At 49.7% G+C, this 24,179-nt stretch overlaps 1 protein-coding gene across 2 annotated transcripts in view; it reads right to left on the bottom strand.

The window, feature by feature from the left end:
• Nucleotides 1-24,179, bottom strand: part of xpo7 (exportin 7) — a 51,011-nt gene that overhangs the window by 1,726 nt on the left and 25,106 nt on the right. For both annotated transcript variants that reach the window (XM_023961183.2, XM_023961184.2), the window contains exons 12-27: nucleotides 13,033-13,226; nucleotides 12,859-12,964; nucleotides 12,655-12,790; nucleotides 11,799-11,872; nucleotides 11,516-11,596; nucleotides 6,614-6,677; nucleotides 4,277-4,385; nucleotides 3,713-3,819; nucleotides 3,398-3,486; nucleotides 3,208-3,315; nucleotides 3,048-3,130; nucleotides 2,760-2,974; nucleotides 1,686-1,824; nucleotides 1,455-1,612; nucleotides 1,279-1,377; nucleotides 169-296 (exon numbers count right to left, since the gene is read on the bottom strand). In XM_023961183.2, the coding sequence (XP_023816951.2) occupies nucleotides 169-296; nucleotides 1,279-1,377; nucleotides 1,455-1,612; nucleotides 1,686-1,824; nucleotides 2,760-2,974; nucleotides 3,048-3,130; nucleotides 3,208-3,315; nucleotides 3,398-3,486; nucleotides 3,713-3,819; nucleotides 4,277-4,385; nucleotides 6,614-6,677; nucleotides 11,516-11,596; nucleotides 11,799-11,872; nucleotides 12,655-12,790; nucleotides 12,859-12,964; nucleotides 13,033-13,226 (1,890 nt within the window). The remainder of the gene's footprint in view (nucleotides 1-168; nucleotides 297-1,278; nucleotides 1,378-1,454; nucleotides 1,613-1,685; nucleotides 1,825-2,759; nucleotides 2,975-3,047; nucleotides 3,131-3,207; nucleotides 3,316-3,397; nucleotides 3,487-3,712; nucleotides 3,820-4,276; nucleotides 4,386-6,613; nucleotides 6,678-11,515; nucleotides 11,597-11,798; nucleotides 11,873-12,654; nucleotides 12,791-12,858; nucleotides 12,965-13,032; nucleotides 13,227-24,179) is intronic.

The raw sequence follows: 24,179 nt of genomic DNA, 5'->3' as shown, positions 1-24,179 counted from the left end.
GACCTAAAATCAATAACAGACATTATTTATTAAAATATCTTCAGATCTCCTCTTAGAACAGGATTATAAAAAGAGCAGGTTTTTTTTTTTTTCTGCTCCCAGTATTTCTCACACTGTGACCAAAGCGCCCCCCCGTGGCAGCTGGGACCTTCATAAACTGATGGGTACCTGTCCCGGTTCTTAGTCAGCAGGTTCCTCTCAATCCCCTCCATTAGGTTCTCGAAACATAAGTGCATGGCCTGCTGCTTCTCCGGGGGCTGGCTGTTCACGATGCTGTTCCTCAGGTCAGCGAAATACTGCAGACATGACAGCATGCAGACGTTAACGTACGCAGATGTTAGCATACTCAGACGTTACAGATGTTAGCATACGCAGATGTTAGCATACTCAGACGTTACAGATGTTAGCATACGCAGATGTTAGCATACGCAGACGTTACAGACGTTTGCGTACACAGACGTTAATGTACGCAGACGTTACAGACGTTACAGACGTTAGCGTACATAGATGTTAGCATACGCAGACGTTACAGACGTTAGCGTACACAGATGTTAGCATACGCAGACGTTACAGATGTTAGCGTACGCAGATGTTAGCATACGCAGACGTTAGCGTAAGCAGATGTTACAGATGTTATCGTACACAGACGTTAGCATACGCAGACATTAGCGTAAGCAGATGTTAGCATATGCAGACGTTACAGACGTTAGCGTACGCAGATGTTAGCAGACGTTACAGACGTTAGCGTAAACAGATGTTAGCAGACGTTACAGACGTTAGCGTAAACAGATGTTAGCAGACGTTAGCGTACACAGACGTTATCGTACACAGACGTTAGTGTACGCAGACGTTATAGACGTTAGCCTACACAGATATTAGCATACGCAGACGTTACAGATGTTAGCGTAAGCAGATGTTACAGATGTTAGCGTACAGAGACGTTACGGACGTTAGCGTACGCAGTTGTTACAGACGTTAGCGTACGCAGTTGTTACAGACGTAAGCATACGCAGACGTTAGCGCACGCAGACGTTAGCGTACGCAGACGTTAGCGTACGCCTAAAGAGGCAATTGAAAATGCAGATGTTAGCGCAGGTAAATGTTAGCTAACACAGACGTTGGCATATGCTGAGAGCATACGCTAAGGTTAGCGCTGGCAGATGTTCTTGCGCAGGCAACCGTTCTGGTAATCAGACGTCATTGCTGGCATATGTCAGTTCACAGACGTTAGCGCACACAGCTCCTTGTGTTTGGGGGCGGGGCCTGTTGCCAGCTCACCTTCTCGTTCAGGAGGATGAGGCCTAGCAGAGGTCGTGACATGGACCACTGGTTCCTGCAGTCCTCAAAGATGATGATGTTCAGCACCGTGGACAGCATCTGCAGGAGAACCACAGCTTGAACACCATGTGGAGGGTGGGGGGCAAAAGGAAGGTGTGACTCGGGGCTCAGCTGACCTGCTGGATCATCTCCGGGTGCTGCTGCATGATGTGGAGGAAGCGGTCGTCTGTTGCCATGGCAGCGGGCCTCTTCTTGGTGGAGCGGGACAGCTGCTTGAACAGGTAGGTGACGATGTGGTCCAGACTGGAGCAGCAGCCAGTGCACACCATGGTGTCTGCAAACACAGGCATGAAGCAGCAGCGGCAGCGGCACAAACCAGAAGGGGGCGCCGCGGGGGCGGGCCTTACCCAGCGCCGTCAGGCCCTCAGAGATGGATGACAGGATGTACATGACCACGTGTGGCTCCAGGCTGGCGATGAAGTTCATGTGGTCCTGAGTCAGCACCTCCAGCAGCGAGTAGAAGGACTGGCTCAGCTTGGGATAGTCCTGGAGGAAGCAGAACCAGAACCGCCTCAGACCAGAACCAGAGACTTAAATTGGTTCCAGACTCACTTGAGAAGAATGCAGAGCGGTTGGTTATGGTGTCAAACATTCAAAGCTGTGTTCCTATGCAGATATCTGCTGACACAGGTGACAACACCTGTCTATGTAGCAGTGCAGAGGAGGCGTGGCCTCACAGAGCAAAGCGTCAGAGCGGAGGCGTGGCCTCACAGAGCAAAGCGTCAGAGCGGAGGCATGGTCTCACAGATCAACGCGTCAGAGAGGAGGCGTGGCCTCACAGATCAACGCGTCAGAGAGGAGGCGTGGCCTCACAGATCAACGCGTCAGAGAGGAGGCGTGGCCTCACAGAGCAACGCGTCAGAGAGGAGGCGTGGCCTCACAGATCAACGACTCAGAGAGGAGGCGTGGCCTCACAGATCAACGCGTCAGAGAGGAGGCGTGGCCTCACAGATCAACGACTCAGAGAGGAGGCGTGGCCTCACAGATCAACGCGTCAGAGAGGAGGCGTGGCCTCACAGAGCAACGCGTCAGAGAGGAGGCGTGGCCTCACAGATCAACGACTCAGAGAGGAGGCGTGGCCTCACAGATCAACGCGTCAGAGAGGAGGCGTGGCCTCACAGAGCAACGCGTCAGAGAGGAGGCGTGGCCTCACAGAGCAACGAGCCAGAGAGGAGGCGTGGCCTCACAGATCAACGCGTCAGAAAGGAGGCGTTGCCTCACAGAGCAGTTGGAACACCTGACCGTTCTCACTGAGTTTCTAACGTCCAAGCAGCTCCCTGTGCAGAGGGAGGGGTTTGAAGATGACCGACAGCTCTGTTAACCAACAGAAGCTGAGCTGGCGTGACCACGGCTGCATTTTGTCCTCTGAACTCTGAATTCGGGCCTCGTGTTTGAGTCGTGCTGCTGTGACATCAACATACCAGCAGGTCGCTGTGAGGGATGGACAGCAGCAGCTTGATGAAGGTCTGCAGGGCGTTGTCCAGAGCGTCGTCGCCGTACAGACGGAAGACCCCAAAGTTGACGTAGTTCCCGCTGAGCACCGCCTTCAGCATGGTGAAGCACACGCTCACGCCCTTCAGCTTCACGCCGTACACCTGGTCCTTCGGGACTTCTCCCAGCGTCAGGATGCGGTTCCCTGAAAACGCCAGAGTTGGTCAGCTTCACCTCCTCATGTGCGGCGGGGGGAGGTTCCTCTGGGTTGCTGGTACCATAGGTGGTGATCATCTTGCTGGTTTCTCTGAAGAGCAGGATGCCGTTTGGCGAGGAAACGTCAAACTGTAGCCTTTGGGATCTGCAGGATCAGAAACACTTCAGAGAGCTGCACAACCAGAGGAGTGACTGATGGAGCCTCCAGAGGCGGAGCTTCACCTGTTGTGCACGAGCTCGGCCATGAGCTTGAGGACAGGTGTGGTGCAGGCCGGGTCGTGGTACCAAAGCTCGATGGCTCGCTGCAGGATGGGCATGTAGGCCGGATATCTGCAGAGACGCTCAGGAAAAACCAGCACACAGCAGAAGCTGCAGACGCAGACGCAGACACCGCAGACGCTGCCAAGGATACATCCAGTCGAAGAGCATCATGAAGCTGGTCTTAGCGTTGAAGGCGAAGGCGATTCCCCGCAGGTCTCGCACCAAACCCACCAGCGTCCTCTGCGGGGTGGGGTGGGGGTCAGACACACATCTACTGCTCTCATGTCACTGTGCACGTGTCTGTGAGTGTCGTCAGGAGTGCACGTCTGTCTCTGCTCATGCCTGTGTGCATGTGTCTGCATACAACACGTACGTGTGTTTGTCTGTGGGAGTGCTCATGAGTGTCTGCCTCTGCATGTGTGTGTGCATGTGAGTATGTGTGCGTGTGCACGTGTTTGCGTGTCACCTTGGCTTCCTGTTCGTTGAACGTGTTTGTGCTCAACATCTGAGCAACGGCTTCAAACGCAGCAGTGAGAGGAAGCATGAACTGTTCAAACTGGTCCTCATCCTCACCTGCACAGACACGTGGACGCGCACACACACAAACGTGCACACACACAAATACAACATCAAGTTAAAATCCAGAAAACAGGAGTTTTGCTTCAGTTTTCATTTTTACAGATGAACGTTTGTTGAGCAGATGAGCGGGGTCCACTGGTGGGTGAAGGCTTCACTAAAACAGTGAGTTCCTTATGGCAGAAAAGGGAGGCGGGTACTGCCAGTCTGCCCCGGGGCAACTGCGGCTGCATCAGCAGTTACCATCTCCAAGTATGAATGAATGATGGACACACTGGAAGAACTTTGAGCGTCTGGAAAATCTAATCCATTATTATCATTAAAGAAAACCAACAGTTTCTATGTGAAAATATAAAGAAAAACTTCCCTGAACATGTAACTATTCTTTAAAGTCATGTTTCAGATCTGAAACGTCAGCCTCTTCTTCAGAAACGCCGTTCAGATGTGTACATACCCAAGTCGACCATGAGGAGGCGCCCCAGAGCCGTGTAGAAGGTGGTCCGACATCTCATGTCGCTCAGGTTGGACTGGTTGTTGACCCCGAGGAAGGAAAAGTGTTCGCTCTGCAGCAGAGAAGCAGCACGGAATCAGAACCGGAATCAGCGCTTCCAGCCGTCTGCTGTCAGACCTGGAACATCTACAACACAGGAACAGGCAACTCCAGGCCTCGGGGGCCGCATTCCTGCTTTTTTTCCAACAAACTCTTCTCTGGCATGTTGTGATTGGCTGGACAACCTGAACCAGGTAATCAGTCATGGAAACCACACAGACAGCAGCCCTAGAGGCCTGATGCAGAATGACTGAACGTTCAGGATGCTAGAACTCCAGCTGACCGGAAACATCAGAGGCTCCGGTCCATTAAAGACCCTCACTGGTTCTTTTCCACATCACTTCTGAAGCTGAAGCTCCATCCTGACCCCCTGGAGTTTCAAGACGTGACTACTCCACCTGCATGTTAAGATACTTTAATCGACTGCAAACCTCCATCAAATAGAACCACGGCTGAAGTTCTACCATTAAGAAACGTCTGTTCTTATTGTGGCTCTTATGAAATGTGGGTTTAAAAACCCTGAGTTAAATGCAGAAACTGGGTTTTCTCTGACTTCTAAAACTCAAGTGTTCCTGTTCTGGGTCCCAGTTGGACTGTGGTTCTACGCATGGTTCTGCTCGCTTCACAGTCCTTACTGAACTGGATAATTTAGAACCATTCTGCTCCAAAACTCGTTCTCTGCCTTCAGAACCCCCCCATTGCAGAACCTGGTTGGTTTCAACCACTGACAGCATCTAAGAACTATATTGAGTGTGACCCCCCCCATAGAAGAATGGTTTCTTCCAGCTCCAATCAAATGAAGTCAATTTAATCACCATTTTTTCACAACACGCACGCTGCCACATTGGAGCCAGACGTTGTCAGTAAGCAGTGATCGGGCAGAGTCACCGTTTCTATGGAAACCACTCTCACAATTAGAAGTGAGCTTGTTGGAAGGCCACACCCCTACCACTCAAAGCAGGTTACAATATCCGTCAAATATTCTGAACGTTTGATGTGGGGGCCAGGTGGCTCCACCTACTTTTATTGAGGCATCTGATTGGTCAGTTTACATTACGATTAACTAACTACAGAAAAAATATCATGAAAAAATGAGGATTATCAAGAAGATGTTAAAAAAGGTATCAGACCCAGAACGGTTCTTCTGACCAATAGAATGACTGAATAACAGCTGTTTATGTCTCTATAGACGTCTGTGGGATTTTGGGTACTTCCTGTTTGGGGCGGGGGTCCCTCAGTCAATGGATTGGACCCAGAGGTGAACTTCTTTCCATAAAATTCTGAATTTAACTCCTGGTTTCCTTCTGTTTGACTCCAGAAAACTTAGAGCTTAGAGTTAAGAACAAAACGGTTCTAAAATGTTTTTATATTTTAATATTTGATTGATGACACTTGGAATCCATTTTTACTTTTGTCTGGGGGGGTTACGTTCCAAAAAGAACCCGTGATGGGCAAAATCCGTGAAGTAGAAACCTCTATTTGTTTTTACAATTATTATACAATTAAACAGTCTATTATACATTGAAAAGAAAGAACAAACCATTTCACAGGCTCAAGCATTTGTTTCACAAATAAAAGTAATTTAGAAAGGTTTTTTCAACAAATAACTTCTGTACTGTTCTGTCAAATAATAATTTGAATCATCAATGTGAACAGAAAGCTTCAAATCGCGGAGATTAGCCCCGCCCACCGCGACCCGAGAGTAATTGGATTAAACGGGAGAAAATTTAAAATGATTATGAAAAAAATACAAAGTACAGTTGGACAAATAGTGACTCAGGTGTATTTCACTGCTCTTCAGTCTGAGCCGCTGCATCCTGACTCCGCTCTGCAGTGTTTTCTTCTATTGAAGCCCGCGGCGCAGCTGTGTTTGTCCAGGAGAAGAACATAATTATAGGCAGTTGTTGTCGCTATTTTTCTATAGGTTTTGGAGAAACTCGAAATTGCAAGAGAATTTGCACGTACGTGTTGTAAATTTGGCAAGCTGATTTACGTACGTGTACATATTAAACTGCAACGTTATTGATGCACAGGTAGAGAAGAAGCGGAGTGACTTTTTAGCCAATCAGAATGCAGAAGACAATGCACAATGCAAATCCGTGAAGTAGCGAAACCGTGAAAAGTAAACCGTGTTATAGCGAGGGATCACTGTATATGTAATATATATATATATGAATAAACAGGACGGTTGTCAGATTTTTGACCTTGCCAGGCTCCCGTCTGCGTGGAGGAAACACTCACCGTGTGGTTGTTGAGCATGAACTGCACAGCGCTGAGCTTCACCAGCTTCCTCACGCTGCTGTACGTGCAAACGGGAGTTAAGGGAACACACAGTAACACGCCACGTCACACACAGTAACACGCCGCGTCACAAACAGTAACACGCCGCATCACACGCAGCGTCACACAAACTAACAAACAGTAACACGCCACGTCAATCACAGTAATAGCCTGTTCACACCGGGACGAATTTCGCCGGCGATTTTCGCCGACGTTTAACGCCTCGTGACTAAACAAAGGGCACCAACGAGAGTGTGCACACCGACGCGAAAAAACGCCACGCGTTAAAGCGTCAAAAAAAAAAACGCCTCGGGTTCGTTGTTTTTTTTTCGACGCGTCGCGTCGAAATCTACTCGACCAATGAGAATGGCGCTTTTGCTCACGTGTCTGGAGCTTCTGAAGTTACAGTAAAACACAACTTGGGGGCGCTCAAACACAAAACTGCCTTGCTGAGCACACATACCAGCAAAGAAGATAGACGCCAAGTAGCGTCTACACTGCCGCGAAGCAATAATGACGGACATTCTAAAATATCCCCGAACCAAGCACTAGTTGGAGCTACTTCTTCTTTCTCTTTCGGCTTTTCCCATCAGGGGTCGCCACAGCGAATCATCCTTTTCCACCTCACTCTATCATGGACATCTTCTACCCTAACATTAGCCAACTTCATGTCCTCTGTTAAGACATCCATGTATCTCCTCTTTGGCCGTCCTCTTGCCCTCCTGCCAGGCAGCTCCATCTCCAACATCCTTCTACCAATATATCCACTATCCCTCCTCTGAACATGTCCAAACCATCTCAGTCTGGCTTCTCTGACTTTGTCGCTAACACAGGCAACATGAGCCGTCCCTCTGATGTACTCGTTCCTTATCCTGTCTAACCTGGTCACTCCTAAGGAGAACCTCAACATCTTCATCTCTGCTACCTCCATCTCAGCCTCTTGTCTCTGTCTCACTGCTACCGTCTCTAACCCATAGAGCAGAGCTGGTCTCACCACTGTCTTGTACACCTTTCCTTTGAGTCTTGCTGGCACTCTTCTGTCACACAACACTCCTGACACTTTCCTCCAACCGCTCCAACCTGCCTGCACTCGCCTCTTCACCTCTTTTCCACACTCCCCATCACACTGAACTGTTGACCCCAAGTACTTAAACTCCTGCACCTTCTTCACCTCAGCCCCCTGTAACCTAACGCTTCTACCTTGATCCCTCTCGTTCAGACACATGTATTCTGTCTTACTACGACTGACCTTCATGCCTCTTCTTTCCAGAGCAAACCTCCACCTCTCTAGCTGTTCCTCCACCTGCTCTCTACTCTCACTGCAAATTACAATGTCATCCGCAAACATCATTGTCCAGGGAGATTCCTGTCTTACCTCGTCTGTCAGCCTGTCCATCAGCATAGCAAACAAAAAAGGACTCAAAGCTGATCCTTGGTGTAGTCCCACCTCCACCTTGAACTCCTCTGTCTGACCTACAGCACATCTCACCACCGTCATACTTCTCTCATACATGTCCTGAACTACTCTGACATACTTCTCTGCCACTCCAGACGACCTCATACAGTACCACAGCTCCTCCCTCGGCACCCTGTCATACGCCTTCTCTAAATCTACGAACACACAATGCAGCTCCTTCTGACCTTCTCTGTACTTTTCCATCAACATTCTCAAAGCAAAAATGGCATCAGTGGTGCTCTTACGGGGCATGAAACCATACTGCTGCTCACAAATCCCCACCTTCTTCCTAAGCCTGGCTTCCACTACTCTTTCCCACAGCTTCATTGTGTGGCTCATCAACTTTATTCCTCTATAGTTGCTGCAGTTCTGCGTGTCACCCTTGTTCTTAAAGATCGGAACCAGAACGCTTCTCCTCCATTCCTCAGGCATCTTCTCACTCTCTAAAATCCTATTGAACAACCTCGTTAGAAATTCCACTGCTGCCTCTCCTAAGCACTTCCATACCTCCACAGGAACGTCATCAGGACCAACGGCCTTTCCGCTCTTCATCCTTTTCAGAGCCTTCCTAACCTCATCCTTTCCAATCTCTGCTACTTCCTGCTCCACAACAACCACATCTTCCTCCCTTCTTTCCCTGTCATTTTCCACGTTCATCAGCTCCTCAAAATACTCCTTCCATCTTTTCTGTACACTCTCCTGGGTTGTTAGCACCTTTCCATCTCTGTCCTTAATCACCCTTATCTGTTGCACGTCCTTCCCATCTCTGTCTCTCTGTCTGGCTAGCCTGTACAAGTCCTTCTCTCCTTCCTTTGTGTCTAACCTGTCATATAGCTCATCGTAAGCCTTCTGTTTGGCCTTTGCCACCTCTCTCTTCACTTTACGCTGCGCTTCCTTGTACTCCTGTCTACCTTCCTCAGTCCTTTCTACATCCCACTTCTTTTTAGCCAACCTCTTCCTCTGGACGCATTCCTGTACTTCCTCATTCCACCACCAAGTCTCTTTACCGTCTTTCCTCTTTCCAGATGACACACCTAGCACCTTCCTACCTGTTTCCCTGATAATTTCTGCTGTAGTTTCCCAGTCATCTGGAAGCTCATCCTGACCACCCAGACCCTGTCTCAACTTCTGCCTAAATTCCTCACAAGTTTCTTCATTCTGTAGCTTCCACCACTTGGTCTTCTTTTCTGTTTTCCCTCTCTTCTTCTTCCTGACCTCCAGAGTCATCTTACACACCACCATGCGGTGCTGTCTGGCTACACTCTCTCCTACCACCACTTTGCAGTCATTAACCTCTCTCAAATGACCTCGTCTACATAGGATGTAGTCCACCTGAGTACTCCTACCTCCACTTCTGTATGTCACTCTATGTTCCTCTCTCTTCTGGAAGTAAGTGTTGACTACAGCCATTTCCATCCTCTTCGCAAAGTCCACCACCATCTGTCCCTCCAGATTCCTTTCCTTCACACCAAACCTGCCCATCACCTCCTCATCACCTCTATTGCCCTCACCAACATGCCCATTAAAGTCTGCTCCAATAACAACTCTCTCTCCTCTGGGGAAACTCTGTATGACCTCATCCAACTCACTCCAGAATCTCTCCTTCACTTCTAACTCACAGCCAACCTGTGGCGCATACCCACTGACTACATTCACCATCACCCCTTCGATTTCTAACTTTAAGCTCATCATCCTGTCTGAGACTCTTTTCACCTCTAGAACACTGTTTACAAACTCCCCCTTCAGAATCACTCCTACCCCGTTTCTCTTCCTATCAACACCATGACAGAACAGTTTGTATCCTCCTCCAATACTACGTGCCTTGCTGCCCTTCCACCTTGTCTCCTGCACACACAGTACATCTACCTTCCTTCTCTCCATCATGTCTGCCAGCTCTCTGCCTTTCCCTGTCATTGTGCCAACGTTAAGAGTCCCTATTCTCAAACCTATGTTCCTGCCTTTTCCCTTCTCTCTCTGGCCATGGACCCTTCTGCCTCCCCTCTTTCTTCGACCAACAGTAGTCAAATTTCCACCGACACCCTGTAGGTTAACAGCATCGGTGGCGGTCGTTGTTAACCCGGGCCTCGACCGATCCGGTATGTCTAAAGTGTTGTGGATGATTCGCATGGTTATTTTGGCAATTTTTACGCCGGATGCCCTTCCTGACGCAACCCTCTCTATTTATCCGGGCTTGGGACCGGCACAGAAGTTACTGGCTTGCAACCCCTGTGGCTAGATTCACTAGTTGGAGCTACTGATGCTTGAAATATTCATGTTTTCTTTGTTTGATTCTGACAAGCGTGTAAATACTTGCTCTCTTCTTCTGAGTGAAAAGCGACTTTAAGAAGCGTAAAGTTGCGCAGCGCCACCTTGTGTACAGGAGTATTTCTGTTTTACATTAAGCGCCATCTAATGTCAGGGAATGAAATTGCATGTTCGCTCTGCTCATCGTCAGCGAAAATCGCCTGGGTGTGAACACAAAAAACGTGGCGAAAAACGCTGGCGAATAACGCCTGCCGAATATTCGTCCCGGTGTGTACGGGCCTTAACACGCCGCGTCACACAGTAACTCAGAGCGTCACACACAGTAACACGCCGCGTCACACACAGTAACACGCCGCGTCACACACAGTAACACGCCGCGTCAGACAAAGTAACAAACAAGTAACACGCCGCGTCACACACAGTAACTCACAGCGTCACACACAGTAACTCACAGCGTCACACAGAGTAACTCACAGCGTCACACACAGTAACACGCCGCGTCACACACAGTAACGTGCTGCGTCACACGCAGTGTCAGACAAAGTAACACGCCACGTCACACACAGTAACACGCCGCGTCACACGCAGCGTCAGACAAAGTAACAAACAAGTAACACGCCGCGTCACACAGTGAAACTCACATCGTCACACACAGTAACTCACAGCGTCACACACAGTAACTCACAGCGTCACACATTAACTCACAGCGTCACACACAGTAACACGCCACGTCACACACAGTAACGCGCCGCGTCACACGCCGCGTCACACGCCGCGTCAGACAAAGTAACAAACAAGTAACACGCCGCGTCACACACAGTAACTCACAGCGTCACACACAGTAACACGCCACGTCACACACAGTAACACGCCGCGTCACACACAGTAACACGCCGCGTCACACACAGCAACACGCCGCGTCACACACAGTAACACGCTGCGTCACACACGGTAACTCACAGCGTCACACACAGTAACACGCAGCGTCACACACAGTAACACGCCGCGTCACACACAGCAACACACGGCGTTACACACAGTAACACGCCTCGTCACACGCCGCGTCAGACAAAGTAACAAACAGTAACACGCCGCGTCACACGCATGCACACAGGCGGGGTCTGCAGACGTCTGAAGGATATCCCAGTGAGAGGTCGTTCAGCAGCTGCAGCGTCTTGGAGGTGATCGGCTCACACTGACCCCAGTACTTCAAGTTTGTGATGCTGCAGACATGGAGAGACGAAGGTCATGCCTCTTCATCATCATCATCATGTTCAAACAGACCACAGTCTGAGGCACCTTATTTCTGATGTTACCATAGAGACAGGGAGCATCATGTGACCAACGACAGGAACAGTCAGACCCCACCCATCACTCATGCTTATGTTACAGCGAAATGCAGACTAAAGTAATCTGATTACTCACATTTTCCCTATAAAGACACTGAGTACCATCGTCTCGTCGTTCAAGCCCAGAACTTCTGATAACCGCCGATAAAGCTGGAAGACAAAGAGACAGCGTCAGCAGGGAATACTACAAAATACAAGCATTTTTACTTCCTGTTTTCTAAGCTTCTCCGCGTTCCTGACGTTCTAGCAGGAGGAGAACATCCTCTGTGGAACTGCAATTATTACGACAACAGCACAGGTGGGCCTACAGCTCGCCATGTCCTGTCTGCCAACCAGCTGGTCTGGGGTTCAAACCCCAGGACAAGCTCAAAGTGATCTTTGGGTAAAAGCTGAGGAGTGAAGCAGATACAAGTGAACCAGTTCAGAGGAGATCAGAATCCAGATTCTTCTGCTTCATGTGGTGGATCTGGTCGTCTCTGCCACCTTCACAGAGCTTCGTATTCACCCACACTAACATTTGGTACATTGTAATTTGTATATGTTAAAACCAAAGGATTTTTAATCCTGAGGAAGTCTTGAACCCTTTGAGCAGGTTTGACTCGTCCTCCAATCTGAAGGTCATGTTTTCCTCCTGTTCTGTTCTTAATGCAGTTTACTGCAGATCTTTAATCCATTTTCCTGTTATTTGAATGCAACATTAAACACAGATGTGTCACCATGGACTCTAAAGTCTGTTTTAACAGTTTTAGCTCTAGTTCTCTGCTGACTCCTCAAATCGGTTTCTTTGGGGGAAAAATGGCATCTGCTTTAAAACTGAGTTTGTAAACAATGATTTTATTTTTTTGTAACATTTGTAACACATCTGAAGGAGTAAACAGGTGGGGGCGGGGCTTGCTACAGAGGACGGAGCCAGTTGGCTGGAAACAGCTCACCTTGGATGATTTCTGAACCTGATCTCCGATGTAGATTTTCCTGAACTGCTCGAAGAAGCTGAGCATGGCTAGCTCCAGCCTCTCGTTTCCCGCCTGAGCGAGCCGCGAGTCTGTCAGGTTCATCAGCTGGAGCACCCTGCAGGACAGACGGGCCGTCAGTCTGTGTTCTCAGAGGCTGCCGGGGGATGTCAGGCGGTTTCTTACCGACACACCAGCTCTCCGTCCATGGCGTCCTGCTCGTCTGTGCTGGCGAAGGACACCCGTCCTCCGATCACGGCCCCGATGATGTAAACCAGCCAGGTTAGCCGACCTGCAGGGCAGAGCAGCACTGAAGTTCCTGCATGAACATGTGTGGGGGCAGCAGAGGCGAGGGCATACCCTCCTGCACCGTGACGTCCACAGCGCTGGAGTTGGTGGACTGCAGCAGCTCCTGGTAGGTCTGCGCCGCCTGGTCGAACAGCTGCACCAGGAGCGCGCACGTTTTCTCATACTCGCAGCGGCCAATGGTGGACAGCTGGTCCAGCTGCTGCTGCACCAGGCCGGCGTCCTCCAGCGGGTCTTCAAGACCATCTCTGAGAAAAAAAGAGGATTTCTTCTCACATTTCAGCAACAAGGTTCCAAACCTGGAACAGCCTGAAACGGAGCAGATGTCAGATGAAGGAGCAGGAAGGTGATTGCTGACACGAGGAGGTGATTGCTGACACGAGGAGGTGATTGCTGACACGAGGAGGTGATTGCTGACACGAGGAGATAATTACTGACACGAGGAGTGGATTACTGACACGAGGAGGCGTATACTGACACGAGGAGGCGTAAACTGACACGAAGATGGCATTTACTGACACAAGGAGGCGTTTACTGACAGAAGAAGGCGTTTACTGACACGAGGAGGTGATTGCTGACACGAGGAGGTGATTACTGACACGAGGTGATTACTGACACGAGGATGTGATTACTGACACGATGAGTGGATTACTGACACGAAGAGGCGTATACTGACACGAGGAGGCGTTTACTGACACGAGGAGGCGTTTACTGACAGAAGGAGGTGATTGCTGACATGAGGTGGTGATTGCTGACACGAAGAGAAGTTTACTGACACAAGGAGGCGTTTACTGACACGAGGAGGTGATTACTGACACAAGGAGGCGTTTACTGACACAAGGAGGTGATTGCTGACACGAGGAGGTGATTACTGACACGAGGAGGTGATTACTGACACGTGGAGGTGATTACTGACACGAGGAGTGGATTACTGACACGAAGAGGCGTATACTGACACGAGGAAGTGTTTACTGACACGAGGAGGCGTTTACAGACAGAACGAGCTGATTGCTGACATGAGGTGGTGATTGCTGACACAAGGAGAAGTTTACTGACACGAGAAGGCGTTTACTGACACGAGGAGGCGTTTACTGACACGAGGAGGTGATTGCTGACACGAGGAGTGGATCACTGAGACGAGGAAGTGATTGCTGACACGAGCAGTGGATTACTGACACGAGGAGGCGTATACTGACACGAAGAGGCGTATACTGACACGAGGAGGCGTATACTGACACGAGGAGGCGTATACTGACACGAGGAGGCATTTACTGGCACGAGGAGACGATTACTGACACGAGGAGGTGATTGCTGACACGAGGAGGTGATTACTGACACGAGGAGGTGATTACTGACAAGAGGTTGTGATTACTGACACGAGGAATGGATTACTGACACGAAGAGGCGTATACTGACACGAGAAGGCGTTTACTGACACGAGGAGGCGTTTACTGACACGAGGAGGCGATTACTGACACGAGGATATGATTACTGACACGAGGAGGCGTTTACTGACACGAGGAGGCGTTTACTGACACGAGGAGGCGTTTACTGACACGAGGAGGCGTTTACTGACACGAGGAGGCGTTTACTGACACGAGGAGGTGATTGCTGACACGAGGAGGTGATTGCTGACACGAGGAGAAGTTTACTGACACGAGGAGGTGATTGCTGACATGAGGTGGTGATTGCTGACACGAGGAGAAGTTTACTGACACGAGGAGGCGTTTACTGACACGAGGAGGTGATTACTAACACGAGGAGGCGTTTACTGACACGAGGAGGCGTTTACTGACACGAGGAGGTGATTGCTGACACGAGGAGGTGATTGCTGACACGAGGAGATGATTGCTGACACAAGAAGGTGATTGCTGACACAAGGAGGTGTTTGCTGACGAGGTAATTGCTTACATGACGAAGGTGATTACTGAGGAGACTAGGTGATTACTGAGGAGACACGAGGAGACTATTACTGACATGAGGAGGTCATTTCAGACAAGAGGAGGTGATTGCTAACACAAGAAGGTGATAACTGACACGAGGAGGTGATTGCTGACACAAGGAGTGGATTACTGAGACGAGGAGGTTATTACTGAGACGAGGAGGTGATTACTGAGACGAGGAGGTGATTACTGACACGAGGAGGTGATTGCTGACACGAGGAGGTGATTGCTGACACGAGGAGGTGATTGCTGCCACGAGGAGGTAATTGCTGACACGAGGAGTGGATTACTGACACGAGGAGGCGTTTACTGACACGAGGAGGTGATAACTGACACAAGGAGGTGATTGCTGACACAAGGAGTGGATTACTGAGACGAGGAGGTGATTACTGACACGAGGAGGTGATTACTGACACGAGGAGGTGATTGCTGACACGAGGAGGTGATTGCTGACACGAGGACGTAATTGCTGACACGAGGAGTGGATTACTGACACGAAGAGGCGTTTACTGACACGAGGAGGTGATAACTGACACAAGGAGGTGATTGCTGACACGAGGAGATAATTACTGACACGAGGAGTGGATTACTGACACGAGGAGGCGTATACTGACACGAGGAGGCGTAAACTGACATGAGGAGGCGTTTACTGACACAAGGAGGCGTTTACTGACAGAAGGAGGTGATTGCTGACATGAGGTGGTGATTGCTGACACGAGGAGAAGTTTACTGACACAAGGAGGCGTTTACTGACACGAGGAGGTGATTACTGACACGAGGAGGCGTTTACTGACACAAGGAGGTGATTGCTGACACGAGGAGGTGATTACTGACACGAGGAGGTGATTACTGAAACGAGGAGGTGATTACTGACACGAGGAGTGGATTACTGACACGAATAGGCGTATACTGACACGAGGAGGCGTTTACTGACACGAGGAGGCGTTTACAGACAGAAGGAGGTGATTGCTGACATGAGGTGGTGATTGCTGACACGAGGAGAAGTTTACTGACACGAGGAGGCGTTTACTGACACGAGGAAGTGATTACTGACACGAGGAGATGATTACTGACACGAGAAGGCGTTTACTGACACGAGGAGGCGTTTACTGACACGAGGAGGGGATTGCTGACACGAGGAGTGGATCACTGAGACGAGGAAGTGATTGCTGACACGAGCAGTGGATTACTGACACGAGGAGGCGTATACTGACACGAGGAGGCGTATACTGACACGAGGAGGTGATTGCTGACACGAGGAGGTGATAACTGACACGAGGAGGTGATTACTGACAAGAGGTTGTGATTACTGACACGAGGAGTGGATTACTGACACGAAGAGGCGTATACTGACACGAGGAGGCGTTTACTGACACGAAAAGGCGTTTACTGACACGAGGAGGCGTTTACTGACACGAGGAGGTGATTACTGACACGAGGATATGATTACTGACACGAGGAGGCGTTTACTGACACGAGGAGGCGTTTACTGACACGAGGAGGCGTTTACTGACACGAGGAGGCGTTTACTGACACGAGGAGGCGTTTACTGACACGAGGAGGCGTTTACTGACACGAGGAGGTGATTGCTGACACGAGGAGGTGATTGCTGACACGAGGAGAAGTTTACTGACACGAGGAGGTGATTGCTGACACGAGGAGAAGTTTACCGACACGAAGAGGCGTTTACTGACACGAGGAGGTGATTACTGACACGAGGAGGCGTTTACTGACACGAAGAGGCGTTTACTGACACAAGAAGGTGATTGCTGACACAAGGAGGTGTTTGCTGACGAGGTAATTGCTTACATGACGAAGGTGATTACTGAGGAGACTAGGTGATTACTGAGGAGACACGAGGAGACTATTACTGACATGAGGAGGTCATTACTGACACGAGGAGGTGATTGCTGACACGAGGAGGTGATTACTGACACGAGGAGGTGATTACTGACAAGAGGAGGCGATTACAGACACGAGGAGTGGATTACTGACACGAAGAGGCGTATACTGACACGAGGAGGCGTTTACTGACACGAGGAGGCGTTTACTGACACGAGGAGGCGTTTACTGACACGAGGAGGTGATTACTGACACGAGGAGATGATTACTGACACGAGGAGGCGTTTACTGACACGAGGAGGCGTTTACTGACACGAGGAGGTGATTGCTGACACGAGGAGGTGATTGCTGACACGAGGAGAAGTTTACTGACACGAGGAGGTGATTGCTGACATGAGGTGGTGATTGCTGACACGAGGAGTGGATCACTGAGACGAGGAAGTAATTGCTGACACGAAGAGTGGATCACTGAGACGAGGAAGTAATTGCTGACACGAGGAGTGGATTACTGAGACGAGGAGGTAATTGCTGACACAAGGAGGTGATTACTGACACGAGGAGGTGTTTACTGACACGAGGAGACTGGATAACTGACACGAGGAGGTGATTGCTGACACAGGGAGGTGATTGCTGACACAGGGAGGTGATTACTGATACGAGGAGTTGATTACTGACACGAGGAGGCGTTTACTGACACAAGGAGGCGTTTACTGACACAAGGAGGCGTTTACTGACACAAGGAGGCTATTTCTGACACAAGGAGGCTATTTTTGACACAAGGAGGCTATTTCTGACACGAGGACTGGATTACTGACACGAGGAGGTGATTACTGACACGAGGAGGTGATTACTGACATGAGGAGTTGATTGCTGACACAAGGAGGTGTTTGCTGACGAGGTAATTGCTTACATGACGAAGGTGATTACTGAGGAGACTAGGTGATTACTGAGGAGACACGAGGAGACTATTACTGACATGAGGAGGTCATTACAGACAAGAGGAGGTGATTGCTAACACAAGGAGGTGATTACTGACACGAGGAGGTGATTGCTGACACAAGGAGTGGATTACTGAGACGAGGAGGTTATTACTGAGACCAGGAGGTGATTACTGAGACGTGGAGGTGATTACTGACACGAGGAGGTGATTACCGACACGAGGAGGTGATTGCTGACACGAGGAGGTGATTGCTGACACGAGGAGGTGATTGCTGACACGAGGAGTGGATTACTGACACGAGGAGGCGTTTACTGACACGAGGAGGTGATAAATGACACAAGGAGGTGATTGCTGACACAAGGAGTGGATTACTGAGACGAGGAGGTGATTACTGACACGAGGAAGTGATTACTGACACGAGGAGGTGATTGCTGACACGAGGAGGTGATTGCTGACACGAGGACGTAATTGCTGACACGAGGAGTGGATTACTGACACGAGGAGGCGTTTACTGACACGAGGAGGTGATATTTGACACAAAGAGGTGATTGCTGACACAAGGAGTGGATTACTGAGACGAGGAGGTGATTACTGACACGAAAGGTGGATCACTGAGACAAGGAAGTGATTGCTGACACGAGCAGTGGATTACTGAGACGAGGAGGTGATTGCTGACACGAGGAGATGATTACTGACACGAGGAAGCGTTTACTGACACGAGGAGGCGTTAACTGACACATGGAGGCGTTTACTGACACAAGGAGGAGATTGCTGACACGAGGAGGTGATTACTGACACGAGGAGGTGATTACTGACACGAGGAGGTGATTACTGACACGAGGAGGTGATTACTGACACGATGAGTGGATTACTGACACGAAGAGGCGTATACTGACACGAGGAGGCGTTTACTGACAGAAAGAGGTGATTGCTGACATGAGGTGGTGATTGCTGACACGAGGAGAAGTTTACTGACACAAGGAGGCGTTTACTGACACGAGGAGGTGATTACTGACACGAGGAGGCGTTTACTGACACAAGGAGGTGATTGCTGACACGAAGAGGTGATTACTGACACGAGGAGGTGATTACTGACACGAAGAGGCGTTTACTGACACGAGGAGGCGTTTACTGACAGAAGGAGGTGATTGCTGACATGAGGTGGTGATTGCTGACACGAGGAGAAGTTTACTGACACAAGGAGGCGATTACTGACACGAGGAGGTGATTACTGACACGAGGAGATGATAACTGACACGAGGAGGTGATTACTGACACGAGGAGGTGATTGCTGACACGAGGAGGTGATTGCTGACACGAGGAGATGATTGCTGACACAAGAAGGTGATTGCTGACACAAGGAGGTGTTTGCTGACGAGGTAATTGCTTACATGACGAAGGTGATTACTGAGGAGACTAGGTGATTACTGAGGAGACACGAGGAGTTTATTACTGACATGAGGAGGTCATTTCAGACAAGAGGATGTGATTGCTAACACAAGGAGGTGATTACTGACACGAGGAGGTGATTACTGAGACGAGGAGGTGATTACTGAGACGAGGAGGTGATTACTGACACGAGGAGGTGATTGCTGACACGAGGAGGTGATTGCTGACACGAGGAGGTGATTGCTGCCACGAGGAGGTAATTGCTGACACGAGGAGTGGATTACTGACACGAGGAGGCGTTTACTGACACGAGGAGGTGATAACTGACACAAGGAGGTGATTGCTGACACAAAGAGTGGATTACTGAGACGAGGAGGTGATTACTGACACGAGGAGGTGATTACTGACACGAGGAGGTGATTGCTGACACGAGGAGGTGATTGCTGACACGAGGACGTAATTGCTGACACGAGGAGTGGATTACTGACACGAGGAGGCGTTTACTGACACGAGGAGGTGATAACTGACACAAGGAGGTGATTGCTGACACGAGGAGATAATTACTGACACGAGGAGATAATTACTGACACGAGGAGTGGATTACTGACACGAGGAGGCGTATACTGACACGAGGAGGCGTAAACTGACATGAGGAGGCGTTTACTGACACAAGGAGGCGTTTACTGACAGAAGGAGGTGATTGCTGACATGAGGTGGTGATTGCTGACACGAGGAGAAGTTTACTGACACAAGGAGGCGTTTACTGACACGAGGAGGTGATTACTGACACGAGGAGGCGTTTACTGACACAAGGAGGTGATTGCTGACACGAGGAGGTGATTACTGACACGAGGAGGTGATTACTGAAACGAGGAGGTGATTACTGACACGAGGAGTGGATTACTGACACGAAGAGGCGTATACTGACACGAGGAGGCGTTTACTGACACGAGGAGGCGTTTACAGACAGAAGGAGGTGATTGCTGACATGAGGTGGTGATTGCTGACACGAAGAGAAGTTTACTGACACGAGGAGGCGTTTACTGACACGAGGAGGTGATTACTGACATGAGGAGATGATTACTGACACGAGGAGGCGTTTACTGACACGAGGAGGCGTTTACTGACACGAGGAGGTGATTGCTGACACGAGGAGTGGATCACTGAGACGAGGAAGTGATTGCTGACACGAGCAGTGGATTACTGACACGAGGAGGCGTATACTGACACGAGGAGGCGTATACTGACACGAGGAGGTGATTGCTGACACGAGGAGGTGATAACTGACACGAGGAGGTGATTGCTGACACGAGGAGGTGATAACTGACACGAGGAGGTGATTACTGACAAGAGGTTGTGATTACTGACACGAGGAGTGGATTACTGACACGAAGAGGCGTATACTGACACGAGGAGGCGTTTACTGACACGAGAAGGCGTTTACTGACACGAGGAGGCGTTTACTGACACGAGGAGGTGATTACTGACACGAGGATATGATTACTGACACGAGGAGGCGTTTACTGACACGAGGAGGCGTTTACTGACACGAGGAGGCGTTTACTGACACGAGGAGGCGATTGCTGACACGAGGAGGTGATTGCTGACACGAGGAGAAGTTTATTGACACGAGGAGGTGATTGCTGACATGAGGTGGTGATTGCTGACACGAGGAGAAGTTTACTGACACGAGGAGGCGTTTACTGACACGAGGAGGTGATTACTGACACGAGGAGGCGTTTACTGACACGAAGAGGCGTTTACTGACACAAGAAGGTGATTGCTGACTCAAGGAGGTGTTTGCTGACGAGGTAATTGCTTACATGACGAAGGTGATTACTGAGGAGACTAGGTGATTACTGAGGAGACACGACGAGACTATTACTGACATGAGGAGGTCATTACTGACACGAGGAGGTGATTGCTGACACGAGGAGGTGATTACTGACACGAGGAGGTGATTACTGACAAGAGGAGGTGATTACTGACACGAGGAGTGGATTACTGACACGAAGAGGCGTATACTGACACGAGGAGGCGTTTACTGACACGAGGAGGCGTTTACTGACACGAGGAGGCGTTTACTGACACGAGGAGGTGATTACTGACACGAGGAGATGATTACTGACACGAGGAGGCGTTTACTGACACGAGGAGGCGTTTACTGACACGAGGAGGTGATTGCTGACACGAGGAGGTGATTGCTGACACGAGGAGAAGTTAACTGACACGAGGAGGTGATTGCTGACATGAGGTGGTGATTGCTGACACGAGGAGTGGATTACTGAGACGAGGAGGTGATTACTGACACGAGGAGTGGATCACTGAGACGAGGAAGTAATTGCTGACACGAGGAGTGGATTACTGAGACGAGGAGGTAATTGCTGACACAAGGAGGTGATTACTGACACGAGGAGGTGTTTACTGACACGAGGAGGTGATAACTGACACAAGGAGGTGATTGCTGACACGAGGAGATAATTACTGACACGAGGAGTGGATTACTGACACGAGGAGGCGTATACTGACACGACGAGGCGTAAACTGACATGAGGAGGCGTTTACTGACACAAGGAGGCGTTTACTGACAGAAGGAGGTGATTGCTGACATGAGGTGGTGATTGCTGACACGAGGAGTGGATTACTGAGACGAGGAGGTGATTACTGACACGAGGAGTGGATCACTGAGACGAGGAAGTAATTGCTGACACGAGGAGTGGATTACTGAGACGAGGAGGTAATTGCTGACACAAGGAGGTGATTACTGACACGAGGAGGTGTTTACTGACACGAGGAGGTGATAACTGACACAAGGAGGTGATTGCTGACACGAGGAGATAATTACTGACACGAGGAGTGGATTACTGACACGAGGAGGCGTATACTGACACGAGGAGGCGTAAACTGACATGAGGAGGCGTTTACTGACACAAGGAGGCGTTTACTGACAGAAGGAGGTGATTGCTGACATGAGGTGGTGATTGCTGACACGAGGAGAAGTTTACTGACACAAGGAGGCGTTTACTGACACGAGGAGGTGATTACTGACACGAGGAGGCGTTTACTGACACAAGGAGGTGATTGCTGACACGAGGAGGTGATTACTGACACGAGGAGGTGATTACTGAAACGAGGAGGTGATTACTGACACGAGGAGTGGATTACTGACACGAAGAGGCGTATACTGACACGAGGAGGCGTTTACTGACACGAGGAGGCGTTTACAGACAGGAGGTGATTGCTGACATGAGGTGGTGATTGCTGACACGAGGAGAAGTTTACTGACACGAGGAGGCGTTTACTGACACGAGGAGGTGATTACTGACACGAGGAGATGATTACTGACACGAGGAGGCGTTTACTGACACGAGGAGGCGTTTACTGACACGAGGAGGTGATTGCTGACACGAGGAGTGGATCACTGAGACGAGGAGAAGTTTACTGACACGAGGAGGCGTTTACTGACACGAGGAGGCGTATACTGACACGAGGAGGCGTATACTGACACGAGGAGGTGATTGCTGACACGAGGAGGTGATAACTGACACGAGGAGGTGATTACTGACAAGAGGTTGTGATTACTGACACGAGGAGTGGATTACTGACACGAAGAGGCGTATACTGACACGAGGAGGCGTTTACTGACACGAGAAGGCGTTTACTGACACGAGGAGGCGTTTACTGACACGAGGAGGTGATTACTGACACGAGGATATGATTACTGACACGAGGAGGCGTTTACTGACACGAGGAGGCGTTTACTGACACGAGGAGGAATTTACTGACACGAGGAGGCGTTTACTGACACGAGGAGGTGATTGCTGACACGAGGAGGTGATTGCTGACACGAGGAGAAGTTTACTGACACGAGGAGGTGATTGCTGACATGAGGTGGTGATTGCTGACACGAGGAGAAGTTTACTGACACGAGGAGGCGTTTACTGACACGAGGAGGTGATTACTGACACGAGGAGGCGTTTACTGACACGAAGAGGCGTTTACTGACACAAGAAGGTGATTGCTGACTCAAGGAGGTGTTTGCTGACGAGATAATTGCTTACATGACGAAGGTGATTACTGAGGAGACTAGGTGATTACTGAGGAGACACGAGGAGACTATTACTGACATGAGGAGGTCATTACTGACACGAGGAGGTGATTGCTGACACGAAAAGGTGATTACTGACACGAGGAGGTGATTACTGACAAGAGGAGGTGATTACTGACACGAGGAGTGGATTACTGACACGAAGAGGCGTATACTGACACGAGGAGGCGTTTACTGACACGAGGAGGCGTTTACTGACACGAGGAGGCGTTTACTGACTCGAAGAGGTGATTACTGACACGAGGAGATGATTACTGACACGAAGAGGCGTTTACTGACACGAGGAGGCGTTTACTGACACGAGGAGGTGATTGCTGACACGAGGAGGTGATTGCTGACACGAGGAGAAGTTTACTGACACGAAGAGGTGATTGCTGACATGAGGTGGTGATTGCTGACACGAGGAGTGGATTACTGAGACGAGGAGGTGATTACTGACACGAGGAGTGGATCACTGAGACGAGGAAGTAATTGCTGACACGAGGAGTGGATTACTGAGACGAGGAGGTAATTGCTGACACAAGGAGGTGATTACTGACACGAGGAGGTGTTTACTGACACGGGGAGACTGGATTACTGACACGAGGAGGTGATTGCTGACACAGGGAGGTGATTGCTGACACAGGGAGGTGATTACTGACACGAGGAGGCGTTTACTGACACAAGGAGGCGTTTACTGACACAAGGAGGCGTTTACTGACACAAGGAGGCTATTTCTGACACAAGGAGGCTATTTCTGACACAAGGAGGCTATTTCTGACACGAGGACTGGATTACTGACACGAGGAGGTGATTACTGACACGAGGAGGTGATTACTGACATGAGGAGTTGATTGCTGACACAAGGAGGTGTTTGCTGACGAGGTAATTGCTTACATGACGAAGGTGATTACTGAGGAGACTAGGTGATTACTGAGGAGACACGAGGAGACTATTACTGACATGAGGAGGTCATTACAGACAAGAGGAGGTGATTGCT

Source organism: Oryzias latipes, chromosome 12, assembly GCF_053564925.1.
Source record: "Oryzias latipes strain Hd-rR chromosome 12, Olatipes_Hd-rR_3.1".
Classification (NCBI taxonomy): Eukaryota; Metazoa; Chordata; class Actinopteri; order Beloniformes; family Adrianichthyidae; genus Oryzias; species Oryzias latipes.
The sequence above is the reverse complement of the archived record's forward strand: the minus strand, read 5'-3'. Positions and strand labels throughout refer to the sequence as shown.